Source organism: Xenopus tropicalis, chromosome 1, assembly GCF_000004195.4.
Source record: "Xenopus tropicalis strain Nigerian chromosome 1, UCB_Xtro_10.0, whole genome shotgun sequence".
Classification (NCBI taxonomy): Eukaryota; Metazoa; Chordata; class Amphibia; order Anura; family Pipidae; genus Xenopus; species Xenopus tropicalis.
The window spans coordinates 201,723,526-201,741,445 of NC_030677.2; the positions used below are offsets into that span (position 1 = coordinate 201,723,526).

Here is a 17,920-nt window from a genome sequence, read left to right on the forward strand (position 1 = left end):
CTACTATACCTGCTATCCCACAGCCCCAGTCCCTTCCCAGAGGCTATTATCCCCCCATTGCTACTATAGGCACCATCTCTCCCTACTATACCTGCTATCCCACAGCCCCAGTCCCTTCCCAGAGGCTATTTTCCCCCCACTGCTATTATAGGCACCATCTCTCCCTACTATACCTGCTATCCCACAGCCACAGTCCCTTCCCAGAGGCTATTATCCCCCCACTGCTACTATAGGCACCATCTCTCCCTACTATACCTGCTATCCCACAGCCCCAGTCCCTTCCCAGAGGCTATTATCCCCCCATTGCTACTATAGGCACCATATCTCCCTACTATACCTGCTATCCCACAGCCCCAGTCCCTTCCCAGAGGCTATTTTCCCCCCACTGCTACTATAGGCACCATCTCTCCCTACTATACCTGCTATCCCACAGCCCCAGTCCCTTCCCAGAGGCTATTATCCCCCCACTGCTACTATAGGCACCATCTCTCCCTACTATACCTGCTATCCCACAGCCCCAGTCCCTTCCCAGAGGCTATTATCCCCCCACTGCTACTATAGGCACCATCTCTCCCTACTATACCTGCTATCCCACAGCCACAGTCCCTTCCCAGAGGCTATTATCCCCCCACTGCTACTATAGGCACCATCTCTCCCTACTATACCTGCTATCCCACAGCCCCAGTCCCTTCCCAGAGGCTATTATCCCCCCACTGCTACTATAGGCACCATCTCTCCCTACTATACCTGCTATCCCACAGCCCCAGTCCCTTCCCAGAGGCTATTATCCCCCCCACTGCTACTATAGGCACCATCTCTCCCTACTATACCTGCTATCCCACAGCCCCAGTCCCTTCCCAGAGGCTATTATCCCCCCACTGCTACTATAGGCACCATCTCTCCCTACTATACCTGCTATCCCACAGCCCCAGTCCCTTCCCAGAGGCTATTATCCCCCACTGCTACTATAGGCACCATCTCTCCCTACTATACCTGCTATCCCACAGCCCCAGTCCCTTCCCAGAGGCTATTATCCCCCCACTGCTACTATAGGCACCATCTCTCCCTACTATACCTGCTATCCCACAGCCCCAGTCCCTTCCCAGAGGCTATTATCCCCCCACTGCTACTATAGGCACCATCTCTCCCTACTATACCTGCTATCCCACAGCCCCAGTCCCTTCCCAGAGGCTATTATCCCCCCACTGCTACTATAGGCACCATCTCTCCCTACTATACCTGCTATCCCACAGCCCCAGTCCCTTCCCAGAGGCTATTTTCCCCCCACTGCTATTATAGGCACCATCTCTCCCTACTATACCTGCTATCCCACAGCCACAGTCCCTTCCCAGAGGCTATTATCCCCCCACTGCTACTATAGGCACCATCTCTCCCTACTATACCTGCTATCCCACAGCCCCAGTCCCTTCCCAGAGGCTATTATCCCCCCATTGCTACTATAGGCACCATATCTCCCTACTATACCTGCTATCCCACAGCCCCAGTCCCTTCCCAGAGGCTATTTTCCCCCCACTGCTACTATAGGCACCATCTCTCCCTACTATACCTGCTATCCCACAGCCCCAGTCCCTTCCCAGAGGCTATTATCCCCCCACTGCTACTATAGGCACCATCTCTCCCTACTATACCTGCTATCCCACAGCCACAGTCCCTTCCCAGAGGCTATTATCCCCCCACTGCTACTATAGGCACCATCTCTCCCTACTATACCTGCTATCCCACAGCCCCAGTCCCTTCCCAGAGGCTATTATCCCCCCACTGCTACTATAGGCACCATCTCTCCCTACTATACCTGCTATCCCACAGCCCCAGTCCCTTCCCAGAGGCTATTATCCCACTGCTACTATAGGCACCATCTCTCCCTACTATACCTGCTATCCCACAGCCCCAGTCCCTTCCCAGAGGCTATTATCCCCCCACTGCTACTATAGGCACCATCTCTCCCTACTATACCTGCTATCCCACAGCCCCAGTCCCTTCCCAGAGGCTATTATCCCCCCACTGCTACTATAGGCACCATCTCTCCCTACTATACCTGCTATCCCACAGCCCCAGTCCCTTCCCAGAGGCTATTATCCCCCCATTGCTACTATAGGCACCATATCTCCCTACTATACCTGCTATCCCACAGCCCCAGTCCCTTCCCAGAGGCTATTATCCCCCCACTGCTACTATAGGCACCATCTCTCCCTACTATACCTGCTATCCCACAGCCCCAGTCCCTTCCCAGAGGCTATTATCCCCCCACTGCTACTATAGGCACCATCTCTCCCTACTATACCTGCTATCCCACAGCCCCAGTCCCTTCCCAGAGGCTATTATCCCCCCACTGCTACTATAGGCACCATCTCTCCCTACTATACCTGCTATCCCACAGCCCCAGTCCCTTCCCAGAGGCTATTATCCCACTGCTACTATAGGCACCATCTCTCCCTACTATACCTGCTATCCCACAGCCCCAGTCCCTTCCCAGAGGCTATTATCCCCCCACTGCTACTATAGGCACGATCTTTCCCCACTATACCTGCTATCCCACAGCCCCAGTCCCTTCCCAGAGGCTATTATCCCCCCATTGCTACTATAGGCACCATCTCTCCCTACTATACCTGCTATCCCACAGCCCCAGTCCCTTCCCAGAGGCTATTATCCCCCCACTGCTACTATAGGCACCATCTCTCCCTACTATACCTGCTATCCCACAGCCCCAGTCCCTTCCCAGAGGCTATTATCCCCCCACTGCTACTATAGGCACCATCTCTCCCTACTATACCTGCTATCCCACAGCCCCAGTCCCTTCCCAGAGGCTATTATTCCCCCACTGCTACTATAGGCACCATCTCTCCCTACTATACCTGCTATCCCACAGCCCCAGTCCCTTCCCAGAGGCTATTATCCCACTGCTACTATAGGCACCATCTCTCCCTACTATACCTGCTATCCCACAGCCCCAGTCCCTTCCCAGAGGCTATTATCCCCCCACTGCTACTATAGGCACCATCTCTCCCTACTATACCTGCTATCCCACAGCCCCAGTCCCTTCCCAGAGGCTATTATCCCCCCACTGCTACTATAGGCACCATCTCCCCCTACTATACCTGCTATCCCACAGCCCCAGTCCCTTCCCAGAGGCTATTATCCCCCCATTGCTACTATAGGCACCATCTCTCCCTACTATACCTGCTATCCCACAGCCCCAGTCCCTTCCCAGAGTCTATTATCCCACTGCTACTATAGGCACCATCTCTCCCTACTATACCTGCTATCCCACAGCCCCAGTCCCTTCCCAGTGGGTATTATCCCCCCACTGCTACTATAGGCACCATCTCTCCCTACTATACCTGCTATCCCACAGCCCCAGTCCCTTCCCAGAGGCTATTATCCCCCCACTGCTACTATAGGCACCATCTCTCCCTACTATACCTGCTATCCCACAGCCCCAGTCCCTTCCCAGAGGCTATTATCCCCCCACTGCTACTATAGGCACCATCTCTCCCTACTATACCTGCTATCCCACAGCCCCAGTCCCTTCCCAGAGGCTATTATCCCCCCACTGCTACTATAGGCACCATCTCTCCCTACTATACCTGCTATCCCACAGCCCCAGTCCCTTCCCAGAGGCTATTATCCCCCCACTGCTACTATAGGCACCATCTCTCCCTACTATACCTGCTATCCCACAGCCCCAGTCCCTTCCCAGAGGCTATTATCCCCCCACTGCTACTATAGGCACCATCTCTCCCTACTATACCTGCTATCCCACAGCCCCAGTCCCTTCCCAGAGGCTATTATCCCCCCACTGCTACTATAGGCACCATCTCTCCCTACTATACCTGCTATCCCACAGCCCCAGTCCCTCCCCAGAGGCTATTATCCCCCCACTGCTACTATAGGCACCATCTCTCCCTACTATACCTGCTATCCCACAGCCCCAGTCCCTTCCCAGAGGCTATTATCCCCCCACTGCTACTATAGGCACCATCTCTCCCTACTATACCTGCTATCCCACAGCCCCAGTCCCTTCCCAGAGGCTATTATCCCATTGCTACTATAGGCACCATCCGGCTGAATCCAACAATACTAAATATGGTTCTTCCCAGCAGTTCTGGGTCCCTCAGGGAATCACATTCATCGCTTGACCCATTTCTAGTTTATTCCATTATTTTTTTCAATTGGCGGCAATTGTTGTTCACTTCTGTGGGGAAGGATTTAAAGCTGAAAGCGGATGAGAGAAATAACAGGGATTTATTAGAAAGAATTAATCTTACTGATAACGCTTGTGTTTATGGTTAATCTCATGTAATTCGCTGTAGGAGGAGGAACAGGGTGTGGGCGGGCGCTACTCTAGTAGTATATATATATAGTGTGAGGCCCCTCGAGCCCCCATAAGGGTTGGGTGAAAGTACATAGACATCCCTGAGTTATGGAACCCCCTCCCGGCACAGCCGCCCTGATTGGAGGAATAATACGGAGGCTGATTGGGTGGGATCTTCTCTATAGATTTCGTTCCAATCCAGGATAAATCTCCTTGTTTTTAATCATATAAGTAATGACATAAAGACTCCCGGATTAATATTTGTCATTTCCAGCCTAAATCATTGTGGGATTTAAATAACTTTCCTTAATGAAATCCCTTTATCCTAATGATTCCGCTTGGGAGGTGGGGGGGGGGGGGGGGGGGGGGGGGGGGCAATACAGTCAGAAAGTTATAAATCACAAAATCTTTATTTTTCTCCAGTTTCCATGTTCTCAGACAGGCTAGTAAGGAAATGGTGTGAATAAATGGCATATAATTCAGTACTTGCACAGGATCCCTTCTCCAGAAACCTGCTCTCCAAAAAGTTCCGAATTACAGAAAGGCCATCTCCCATTGACTCCATTATAAGCAAATAATTCTAATTATTAAAAATGATTCCCTTTTCTCTGTAATAATAAAACAGTACCTGTACTTGATCCCAACTAAGATATAATTACCCCTTATTGGGGGCAGAACAGCCCTATTGGGTTTATTTCATGGTTAAATGATTCCCTTTTCTCTGTAATAATAAAACAGTACCTGTACTTGATCCCAACTAAGATATAATTACCCCTTATTGGGGGCAGAACAGCCCTATTGGGTTTATTTCATGGTTAAATGATTCCCTTTTCTCTGTAATAATAAAACAGTACCTGTACTTGATCCCAACTAAGATATAATTACCCCTTATTGGGGGCAGAACAGCCCTATTGGGTTTATTTAATGGTTAAATGATTCCCTTTTCTCTGTAATAATAAAACAGTACCTGTACTTGATCCCAACTAAGATATAATTACCCCTTATTGGGGGCAGAACAGCCCTATTGGGTTTATTCAATATTTAAGTGATTTTTAGTAGACTTAAGTTATGGAGATACAAATTACAGAAAGATCTCTTATCCAGAAAACCCCAGGGCCTGTGCATTCTGGATAACAGGTCCCATACCTGTATATTATATATAGAGCAGCACTCCATAGTGGGTCAGTTGGGTGCAGCACTCTGTGTTTGGGGGGCAGATTCTATCAAACTGATCAGTCTATGGAGCCCAGATAGGGGGCAGGGCATGTCTATGGAGCCCAGATAGGGGGCGGGGCATGTCTATGGAGACCAGCTAGGGGGCGGGGCTTATAAATGGAGGGTTACATCTAGACCCTGAAACTCCACTTGGACAGAGCTGCTATGGTACATCCCCCTATGGCTGTTTCACTGCTGTTTGGAGGCAGAACTGTCTCGGTGTAGGAGACGATCCCATTCCAGACATGGCCAGACCAATGGGACAGGGGGCAGTTAAAGCGATACTGACATGTATTCCACACTAGTAGCCTCACAAGGGTAGGGACCTGGATTTCATTTGCAGCTCAAACACCCAAATCCTTCATCCTTTAGTAATTGCAGAATGTGGGGCTTGGTTCCTTCCCAGATACTCACAGGCAGCGGCCTGACCAATACCGGCACAGGGTGAGGTGGGACTGACATTCCATTGGCTGTACAGCCTCGGATAAGGAATAAAACCCTCACTCCCAGAATAAAGGGGCCCTGGGGCAGAGGAAAGGGGTCACTTGTAAAGAGTGTTGGTGGGAAGCGAAGGGAAGGACTGGCACGGCCCAGTTTGGGTTAAATGGGTTCTGTAATAGAAAAGTAAATATTTACCCTAAGGGCATACCAGGGTGGGGGCAACGGATGAGGTAGGAATGAATCTGATTGGACATGGTGTTGGTACTGACAATGAGAAGTATGTAGGGGCTTTAGGCAGAATTTGGGCAGAATCTGCAGTTGAACCCCATCCCTATAGGCAGAGTGACAGTGACTGGGTCAGACAATCCCTTAACGTCACCACGAGGGCAACTGTTTGAGGCTGTTTCTGGCCCAAATGCCCCAGAGACACGCTATTCTCACCGTATTTACCCTCCTGTGCTCCATCTGGGGGGGGCAAAAGAACTCTCTGCCCAAAGAGCTGAATGTGTCACTAAAGTTCCCCGGGGCAGGTTTCTGCTGCCCCTTGAGATAAGGTTCCCTTTGCCCCGGGGCAGTTCCGGCACACACACAGCTGATCAGCCATAAATATCTGTCTGAGAGAAAATTCTATTAATGACCTGGGGGGTAAAGTCTGACAGCCCTGGATTATTATCTGTAGGAATCTATCCTGGCCGGAGATAAGCCCCCTGCCCCTGAGCATGCTGGGAAGGCCCCTACTTCTCTCGTTCCTTCCTCCATTACAATAATCAGCCACAGACACGTAGTCATTGATTAAAAAGATTTTACAGTATATTCAGTTGAAACAGATGATGAAGCAAAACAATATGGCAGCCTGGTAAGTAGTAAAGTAGGAGGACATTTTGTTATTCACGACTCACTAAACTGCACTTCTCCGAAAGCTGTTGGTTTAGACCTGGCAGCCACATTGGTTTAGACCCGGTAGCCACGTTGGTTTAGACCTGGCAGCCACGTTGGTTTAGACCAGGCAGCCACGTTGGTTTAGACCAGGCAGCCACGTTGGTTTAGACCTTGCAGCCACGTTGGTTTAGACCTTGCAGCCACGTTGGTTTAGACCTTGCAGCCACATTGGTTTAGACCTGGCAGCCACATTGGTTTAGACCTTGCAGCCATGTTGGTTTAGACCTGGCAGCCACATTGGTTTAGACCTGGCAGCCACATTGGTTTAGACCTGGCAGCCACGTTGGTTTAGACCTTGCAGCCACGTTGGTTTAGACCTTGCAGCCACGTTGGTTTAGACCTGGCAGCCACGTTGGTTTAGACCAGGCAGCCACGTTGGTTTAGACCAGGCAGCCACGTTGGTTTAGACCAGGCAGCCACGTTGGTTTAGACCTGGCAGCCACGTTGGTTTAGACCAGGCAGCCACGTTGGTTTAGACCTGGTAGCCACGTTGGTTTAGACCTTGCAGCCATGTTGGTTTAGACCTGGCAGCCACATTGGTTTAGACCTGGCAGCCACATTGGTTTAGACCTGGCAGCCACGTTGGTTTAGACCTTGCAGCCATGTTGTTTTAGACCAGGCAGCCATGATGGTTAGGGGCCGTTGAGCCCTAAGGTCCGTGGCACTAGATATTGCCCATTATTACCTGCCTCTCAGGAAAGCCTATGGGAGTGGCCGGGTAACAATGGAAAAGTGCATGGTGGGTTGTTATGGCGACCAGTTTGGTTCTTATTGCCCCAATGTACCAAGCAGGTTATGGTGGATAAAGGCAGAATACCTGGGCTCCTCCCCTTACTGTCAGTTTGGTGAGCCAATGAGAGAGAAGGAAATACCACATTTTGCCCTTTTTATGGTTGTGTTCATTTGCACGAATTCACCAGTGAAACGTTACACAGTTGAGCGCAGACTCGTACAACAGACAATTCCACGGAATCAGTTGCCTTTCACATTCTATTTGGCAGTGAAATAAAAGGACGAATCACAAGAGACAAGTTCAGGCACTACAGCATAGGCATGCAACAAGCTCGGCATAACAGTGAGAAATAATAAGCCCCCGGTTGTTTTCTGTTTTGTGATTCGCCGACCACAAAAGGGTTAAAATTCCCCGCGGCGGGGCAATAAGGCCGAGCGCTACATTCACTCCTTGTCTTTGTGTGACGGCCGAGGGGTAGAAAGATTCATCTCCGTAGAAAAGAACAGAGTCAAGGTGATTGGACGTGAAGGAAAAGCAACGTTTGGACGATTAAAGTGCCTTCGAATCAGGTGCAGATCGTATAAAGTGGGAGGGGCCAGTGACGTTCCGGTGCGGCCGCCTCCCCGTGACAAACAGAGAAGAGCAATAGCTGATAAAAAGTATTTCTGTACAGTTTAACAACAACATGAATATTTCCAAGCGTGAATGGCACTTCCATGACAGCCCCAGAATACACCAATAGGATTCCTGGCATGCTACAGTAACAAAGCATTGCATTGGCCCTTGCAATTACTCTCCACCAATGGAAATACAGAATCAATGTGCATACCTTTGTCTTTGCCCGAAAACATTGGCCAACAGGGGGAGACACTGAGGCCACTAGGGAGCATGATAACATGCTGGGGGGGGTTGGGTTTTTGGTCTATAGAGGCTTTGCTTTACCAGCCTCCCCAGTGAGCGCCACCCCTGCGTCTCCGCGCCAACATGGCCTTGTCGGGGAGTCGGGAATCAATGGAACGATGGCTCATGTTTTTGAGTATATAGCTTTAATTAAATTGAAATAAAATCTGAAAATAGGTCTAAATCATTTTAAAAAGTAAACATGAGGTTTAATACTATACATGTGAAGTGATTAGTTCCATTCGTTAGAAAGTTATGTAAAATATGTATCAAGGGCTTTTTTGGCCTAACGAGGCACCACATAAATAGAGCAAGTCCTCCTGAAATGTAGTCTAACGTGTACCCCGGGGCAGAACCCATCCACCGCCATTGCAAACGCCTGAAATGTGCGCCTGCGCTGCAGAACCAATATCAGGGGCCGTTTGCCAAAGACCAGAGAATGGCTTCCATATTGGCACAGTTTGAACCATTAGTCTGCCTGCCCGGGCCGATTCACAAAGGAAAATGGTACCATGGTTGCCGGTAAGCAGGGCGCTGTTCCCACGCGTCCCGCGGTCAGCTCAATGGACACAACGTCATAAATGGCAGAATCTTTTGTCCCATTTTTGTAATTCCGTTTATTTGCAATTGCCCCTTGTGTGTCAGTGGTACAATCCGTAGCACAAGTTCCCGGTGCAAGCCGCGCTTTAGCTGGAGAGAGACAGAGGCCTCTTTAGTCGACGCCTTCGAATCCCTGAGCGTTCTCCACGGCCATGAGAAGCTTCTCCCGTAAATCCTCAAACGAGTCGTATGGAGGTAAGTCCAGGCGGTTAAAGCTGGGAAACAGAGAAAATGCAGTTACCCACAGCAACCAATCAGGTGTGTGCTTTCAGTTCCGACTGGTTCAAAACCAAGGCAGAATGATTAATATTGGCCCCAGAATTAATCAGGGATATGATTGGAGAGCAGAGCGACCTATCAGAGTGCAGTCATGTGACTTACCATGTGTGAGCTCTGGGCAGCTTGTCGGGGCTTCCCCACTGCTCTATTGTAAACAGCTGAGGACCATTTGAACCTTTGGGAAGAGACAAAATACTGAATGTTATCTGGGCTACATACCGATAGCAGCCATTGTACAGGAAACTACCGCTAGGCTTTCATTAGGCTCGGGCTTATTGGTGCTTACTGCGCGGTGCTGGCAAACAACTTGGCCTAAATCCGTCTTTCACTCTAATTCCAAGTCCCAGCCCAGGGCAGTGGTACCGCCCAATACCCACCATCTCACTCTCCCACGGCAAGTTCTGACCAGGTTACAGTATCGGCCCCGCACCCCCCCCCCCCATATCTCACTCTAATGGAATCTTTTTGGCCTAAAACCACATCTGACTCCAAAACCAAGACCCACCCAAGGGTGCCCACCCATCCTGTACCCACCATACATCACTATGATATCATATTCCTAATCAAGTACATATGCCCTATTCCCCCCATACCCTACTCTCTCCAACGGCCAACCTACAGCAGCCAATGTGCCCTACTGCTTCCCCCTAACCCCATTATTGGGGTGCAGCAGTGCCTGCCGTGTGTATCTCTGCCTGCACAAGGGATGGGAATATCTGTGGGAAATGAGTGGGTTCCCCGCTTACCGTACAGTTCAGCAAATCCATTCATAGGCACACGTGACGTCCCAGTCACAAACTGCAGCAAGCGTATGCGTTTCTCTGCATCCATTAATAACACCGCCTATAGGAGCACAACGTATACTCTCTTACATACAGGCCTTTCCATAGATACCCATCTTCCCATAGATACCCGCCTTCCCATAGATACCCGCTTTCCAATAGATACCCGCCCTCCCACAGATACCCATCTTCCCATAGATACCCGCTTTCCAATAGATACCCGCCCTCCCACAGATACTCGCTTTCCAATAGATACCCGCCCTCCCACAGATACCCATCTTCCCATAGATACCCGCCTTCCCATAGATACCCGCTTTCCAATAGATACCCGCCCTCCCACAGATACCCATCTTCCCATAGATACCCGCTTTCCAATAGATACCCGCCCTCCCACAGATACTCGCTTTCCAATAGATACCCGCCCTCCCACAGATACCCATCTTCCCATAGATACCCGCTTTCCAATAGATACCCGCCCTCCCACAGATACCCATCTTCCCATAGATACCCACTTTCCAATAGATACCCGCCCTCCCACAGATACCCATCTTCCCATAGATACCCGCTTTCCAATAGATACCTGCCCTCCCACAGATACCCATCTTCCCATAGATACCCGCTTTCCAATAGATACCCGCCCTCCCACAGATACCCATCTTCCCATAGATACCTGCTTTCCCATAGATGCCCGCCTTTCCATAGATACCCCCTTTCCAAGAAATACCCACCTTCCTATAGATACCTGCCTTCCCATAGAGGGTATTAGCCCCTATCACCAGCAGGGCCCCACAGGCTGTTTGGATGCTGGGAATTGCAGAATGAACCAGGGGGTGCCATGTTGCATGTCCCTAATTGATGTAATTCTGCCATTATCCCTGATAATAATATGGAATAACCCAAACAGCAAGAACAGCAGCGGCGAGTTACCTTCCAGAACCACTGTATGGCGGGGTGGTTGGGGCAGTAGCCGTTCTTATACAGGGTGTGTTGCCTCCAGTCATTCACATCAACATCACCAAGGCCGCACATTAGCAACTAACAGAGGCGGAGAGAGAAGGAGCGGATTTTATTCTGCAATTCTATTGTAGCATTAATGCACCATTACAGTAAGGGGATATAGGGAAACGGCCCTACGGGGGAACAGAGGGGGCAGCAGGGGGGCAACGTGTGGGGCCAAAGGGCAACAGGAGATATTCACAGGCAAGATATACAGTATGGGATACTGAAGGGGTAGCCACCCTGAAAATAAATTAGGGTGCCCTGGGTACCCCTGGAACTATAACAGGGTGACTGTTACCCCAATGTTTCTATATATCTGTAACCTTGTTATGGGCTAAGGGGGCCCAGCCTGAAGGCCAGTTAGGGGGGGATTTGGGGTGAGTGCTTATTTGTGCCCTGGGTACCCCTGGAACTATAGTAGGGTGACTGTTACCCCAATGTTTCTATATATCTGTAACCTTGTTATGGGCTAAGGGGGCCCAGCCTGAAGGCCAGTTAGGGGGGATTTGGGGTGAGAGCTTATTTGTGCCCTGGGTACCCCTGGAACTATAGCAGGGTGACTGTTACCCCAATGTTTCTATATATCTGTAACCTTGTTATGGGCTAAGGGGGCCCAGCCTGAAGGCCACTAATATAGATATGCCAACAGAATTGGAATTGAAAGAAAACAATTATTTTAGCCTGAGCAGGTTTCAATTTTCCTTTTTATTATCTGATCCAGTGTGAGGGGAAAGTACATAATCCCTCTTATTTATTCCACTTCACTGGGAAAGAAAATGAATGTGAGGGCTGCTGCTACAGAGCAAGTAGTGGAGGTGCTGGGGAATTAGAAATGAAGATTAGGAATATAAATCTATAATCTCTGAAGGACACCTAAGCCCCATTCCCCAGGGTACCGTCTATTCTAACAAACAGGACAGGCTGTGAGGGACACTAATAACTAGGAACACGTACGGGGGCTGCAGAGACTGGGGGCACAGGTACTTACCTCCAGCTCATTTTCATCAAAGATTTTTATTAGATCAATAGGAATGAGTTCAGTAAAACCCTGGAAAACAAATGAAAACTCTTTAGGGAAATCAACAGCGATTTTAAGGTTAATAAAGGCTTACACAGATTATAAAGGAGCAATAAACAGCGAAACGGACCTCCCCATAGAGAAGTGTGAGATGTTTATGGAAATACATATTAACTGGGAATACGAACGCGACTGCACAATGACGAGGCCTTGAGCCTCCCGACCCCACAGGCCACAGATGGGCAGGGAAGTACAGAAGGGTGGCACACAGATATACAGATTATGCTATTTCCTTTGCCCAGTTACCTAAGCTTAGGTTGCCCAGTTTAAGAGAAAAGCCCTCGATCCTTATCCAGCCTATTAGCTGCTGTGCCCCTAGCCATACAATGCATGGAGCAATGCAATCTCAATGTAACTTACTATAATCTACATGGAATAGGAACTATAAAAACAATGCATTGAAGCCACACAGACATGCTTCAAGGCACTGTCATTGCGTTTACATTAAATCGCGTGATGAGTGTAAGTGACTTTCCCAAGCAGAATACTGTAGTGCGGCTGTTGCACAAGTACATCGCTCAATGAGCCCCACTTAGCTGCACCCCTACAGATAAAACTGGGCACCAGGCTAACAGATTAAAACCCACACACTTACTTCTAAAAAGGCATTCATCTGCTTCTGTACCCGGTTGACAAACCTCCATTGGATCACGAGGCTACAAAGGAAAGAAACAGAGACTGTTAGTATAATGCCGACAGTTGCCCTTCCTGGGATGTCTCTTTGTGCTGATCTCACCCCTATGGGCACTTACATACTGTAAGTAGTGCCTTATTCTGTACAGTAAAATGTTCTATGATGGGGCGGAGACATCTGTGCACCCTTTGGTTTATTGATATATTTTGGTTCCCCCAGAACGTGACTGGCACAGCGGGCCTACTAGAAGAAACCCCAGGGGGGCACAGGTGCTTCTGGGGCCCTGCAGTCCAAACTGCCCTGACTAAATCCAGAAGCCACAATCTCCACCCTACCCTAGGTGGTGCCAGATACGGACAGGCAGTGCTATATAAGAGACAGGGGCTGATTTAGGCCTGGGCGGGTCGTGCCGGCGGCAGTGCCAGGTACCCAGTGCTGCTATATCAGGGCCACAGTGGTGCACTCCTCTCCTGCACAGGTCTCCTATATGATCCACTATTGGTCCAGGGGCCAAACAACCAGATTAACACAATCAGTGCCAGCGGCTGGGGGGCAAATATGTGCTGCTCGGCCAGGGGGCTTGGCACAGACAGAACAAAGGAGAAGTTGCTCCCTGCCCGTCTCTCCCTCTACTTATCAACTTTCCCCAGAATTTTATATAACTTGAGATTTAAAGCATCTGCAGGAATAATAGGAACAGGAATAATGCGCTGCCTGTTCTCTTCATGACTCAAACCGTGACTAAAAATAACAGAATGGTAAATAAGCAGCTGGCGTGCCTTTGTTTATGGGAAGGGAAAAATCACATCTAATGCGTCTGAAATGTCAGCGCACAGCCCTGATTTTATCAATAGACATCACTCGCCATTGTCTAACGCGCGTCTGTGTATGTATGAATGTATAAATGTATGTATAAATGTATATATATACAGATTTGCAAGGTACAGCTGTGCTTCTATCCACTTTCTATTGTGCTTCTTGTTCCTCCCAATAAGGGACTAAAACCTATTTACTAGGGAAACCCTTAGTTAACTCGTATGGGGTTATGTAATAAATGGCACTAAGTTTGCCCAAGAGCAGTAACCCATAGCAACCAATAAGCAGGTAGAATTTACTGGTCACCTGTTTATAAGCAAATGTCTTATTGGTTGCTACGGGTTACTGCTACTGGGCAAATTTAGTGCCTTTTATTACATATGGGGGTCTGTATGTTATAGAATGCCCTATTCCTGGCAACTTTGCACTGGTCTTCATTATTTATTTTTTATAGTTTAAGAATATTTGCCTTCCCTTTTCTGCTTCTTTCCAGCTTTCAAATGGGGGTCACTGACCCCGGCAGCCAAAAACTATTGCTCTGTGAGGCTCCAGTTTTATTGTTATTGTTACTTTTTATTACTTATCTTCTGATTTGGTTCTTCTTCTATTCGTATTCCTGTCTCTTATTCAAACAACTGCCTGGTCGCTAAGGCAAATAAGATCCTAGCAACTAGACTGCTGCTGAAATACCAAGCTTGAAAGCTGCTGAACAAAAGTTAAATACCTGTAAAATCACTAAAAATATAAAAATGAAGACCAACTGCAAATTGTGTCAGAATATTAATGTCTACATCATACTAAACGTTTATTTAAAGGTGAACAACCCCTTTATGATCAGAGCAATAACTGAACTTTGAATTGATGTCTGTAAGTTTTGGGAAAGCAAAACCAATGAATTACATTCAGGCAAATGTGAATGAAACACCGAGAAGAGATGAAGAACAGAACCTACTCAATGTACTCTCGCTTGTTGTCATTGGTCACGACCATCTCAGATCCATTGGGCTTCAGATCCACCTGATACGTCTACAGAACAAGCAAATGGGTCTTCGTTAGTATAAATGCACCGCCGGCCTCGTTATTAAGGGGAAATGAATTTTATAGTGGAAGAACCGTAAGTTTCAAATGGATCCCATATTTATCAAGCAGCAGTTCATACAATTCTATATTCCATTAGTAAAGTGAAAATAAATAAAACATATAAAGTATGGCGCCATATTTACACCCATCCCGTATTTACACCAATCAATGGGACCACTGCTATTTACACGGCTTTATACATACGCTACGACATCCTTATCACCATAGTAACCAAGACATCAATCAAACTTATTTTTTTTACTACTTTCATCCCCATAATACAATGATTCCCAAACTGTGGGAACTTAAAGCAGTAGGTGCTCAGTCTAAAGGCCAATAAGATTTGGGGGTTTGTTTATTCGCTCCTATTGATACACCTGAAAGCCCAGCTTGAATGTCAACTGGGATGAGATTTGTGGGTGAAAATGTATTTGCAGCCCTAGATATTATTGGAACTAAATCTGGCCATTAGGCATATTGGTACATTTATGTTGGCCACTGGCTTATGCCCAATGATTAGGCCAACCTACAAGATTGGGGATAAGTATAAATGTATATAAATATTAATGTATATGCTATATATATGGTGTGTTATTTTTGTATAGTGCTTTTGCATTGCTTTGAGTTGATTGTTTTGCAATTTCGTTGTCCAAGTGATAATGACAATAAAGATTATTCATTCATTCATATATAACGGGAGGGGCATTTCTAGCAGAATGACTATACAGCTATTTACAGCAGCCAAGCTAAGTATATTGGAAGCCCGCTCTATTGGTAGCTGGCGTTAAGGACAGAGCTGAATCAGTGGAAGACCATATGGGCTCATTTATCAATACTGGGCAAATTAGCCCCTGGGCAGTATCCTAAAGCAACCAAACAGTAATTGGCTTTTTTTAAAACAGCATCAGGTAGAACGATGAATGCAACACTTTGATTGGTTGCCATGGGTTACTGCCCACAGGCCAAAATTTGCCCAGCACGAATGACCTCCCATAATTCCTAGGAAACCCGGCAGGCAGGCAACTGTTTCGTGAAATAAGTTTGCACAGGAGCTTGCAGGTGATTCACATCGGGGGCTTTGGTACTGTGTTTTTGGGCCACACACAGGAGAAATTTGGACCCTTGGATAACCTGTTGCTGGCCCTTACTCATTAATCTGACTCTGATAACTCTATGATTAATTCAGTTTATTGATAATTACCAGATTACACTAGGGTTTCACAGGTTGGGTGATTGTTTTACACCCCCATAATGGCGTTATAATGGACAGCCATGTTTGGTATGTTGAGGCAAGACTCACCTACCTGTACTTACCTGCAGGTTGCTATGGGCGACTGATTTTATATGTGAAACCTTCTCAAACATGCAATAAAATGACAGCCATGATTTCAGCTGAATAACTTGGGCTGGTACCCACCTGACCGAAGTTTTCTTCATCTATGCAAAACCTGAGATCCAGCTCGGTTGGGTCGTTTTCTAAGATCCATTTTAAGGAATTGTAGTATTCACTGTCCTATAAAAACAAGATGCACAGTAATTATTAGCCACGCAGTATCCTGGCGATGGCAGCGAGTAACGTGCAGGAGAAATCTTGACTTGATTGGAGAATATGGGGGTTATGTAATAAATGGCACTAAGTGTGCCCAGGAGCAGTAACCCATAGCAACCAATCAGCAGGAAGCATTTACTGGTCAACTGTTAAAAAGCAATCATCTAATTGGTTGCTACTGGTTACTGCTCCTGGGCAAACAAAGTGCCATTTATTACATATGGGGCATTATCAGTACTGAGTATCTTCCTGCCAGGAAACAATGAAGCTTGGGGGTCACAGCTTATTATTATTATAGACAATATTAATATGAAATAATAGTATTAGCCTACAATAATTTAACCACAGGGAGGTTTGGCAAAGAATATGGCGCCCAGACAACTTACCACTGACTCCATGTCTTTCAGCGTTATTTGTTTCCCCAGCATCATCTTATAGAATGGTCTAATGAAGAAACCTAAAGGGACGCAGAACAGCAAAAAGGGAAACATTAGAAGAGGTGACAAACAGCAACAAGCAGAAATACATGGAACACAGGCACGGGGGAAAGGCACCTACATTTTTTACCACAATGCACTGGGGCACCCATTACTGTAATTGGGAGTTATTGTGCCACGGTGAGGGCTAATCTGTAAATCCACATCAAAGGCACGGTGCCTGTTAGCAATAATAAGGATTGGGCACTGTTCCCAGCGTGGGGAAGAGCTATCATTCCCCTAATGCTTACTGAAGGGCTCTACAGGGCTGATAAGCACTAATGGAAGAATTGGAAATGATGAGGTCCAATAAGCTGGCAAATCGGCTAATGACTGCTAGAAAGCAGCACTCAGACGGGGGCACACAAACAGAATCGCTCTGAGAATGCTTTATATCCAACTGTGTGTGCAGAACAATTGTAGGCACAACAAATGCTAAAGATTGTTCCATGGATTGGTCTCAAACAACTCCCCGCACCCTGCACCGTCCTTATGTGACTGGTGGATTGGAGAAGCGATACGTAACAAGGCTGATTTATCTGCCCTTGGAATGCCGTGCTATAATTTTAATCACCGTAAAGGATTTATCTGCAGACTTTTACTTATAGGGAAATGGCCCAAAACTGGGCAGGCAGAACAGCTGTCCTTGTACAACCTCTTCTTGGCAAACTCCCAGCGAGAGTCTAACAAAGCTGCATTTTCTCCTTTAGTGGTTCAAGTTTGAGACTGCAAGTAAGAGGCTTTGGGCACAAGAGCACTCTCTGACGGTCAGACAGCCAGAAACGCTAGGGTTACCTGACTGTGCATGAAGTGCTACAGAGTTAAGCTGGCCATACACGTTAAGATTCGCTTGCTTGGCAAAGTCGCCAACCTACGGGTGGGTGATATCGGGAAAATGTAGGCTAATTCGATCGTTTGGCCCTGGGGAGCAATGGGGCAGTAGGTTCGGGGTCCGCATCAACGAGCCGATGCGGTCCCCGTTCTGACTAAATCTTTTAACTTGCCCAATCGATATCTGGCCAATTTCAGGCCAGATATCCTTCGGCATTCCCCTCGTTCCTGCCCC

General features: G+C 47.7%; 1 protein-coding gene across 45 annotated transcripts in view; it reads right to left on the reverse strand.

Annotated features, from left to right (window-relative positions):
* Positions 1 to 6,774: 6,774 nt before the first annotated feature.
* nedd4l (NEDD4 like E3 ubiquitin protein ligase) overlaps positions 6,775 to 17,920 on the reverse strand; it is a 196,109-nt gene continuing 184,963 nt past the window's right edge. For 44 of the 45 annotated variants that reach the window (XM_012959672.3, XM_012959670.3, XM_012959692.3 and 41 more), the window contains 9 exons: positions 16,765 to 16,835; positions 16,247 to 16,342; positions 14,702 to 14,775; positions 12,895 to 12,955; positions 12,210 to 12,269; positions 11,150 to 11,257; positions 10,187 to 10,283; positions 9,543 to 9,615; positions 6,775 to 9,376 (listed from right to left, as the gene is read on the reverse strand). In XM_012959672.3, the coding sequence (XP_012815126.1) occupies positions 9,274 to 9,376; positions 9,543 to 9,615; positions 10,187 to 10,283; positions 11,150 to 11,257; positions 12,210 to 12,269; positions 12,895 to 12,955; positions 14,702 to 14,775; positions 16,247 to 16,342; positions 16,765 to 16,835 (743 nt within the window). In that variant the 3' untranslated portion in view covers positions 6,775 to 9,273. 45 annotated transcript variants of the gene reach the window in all.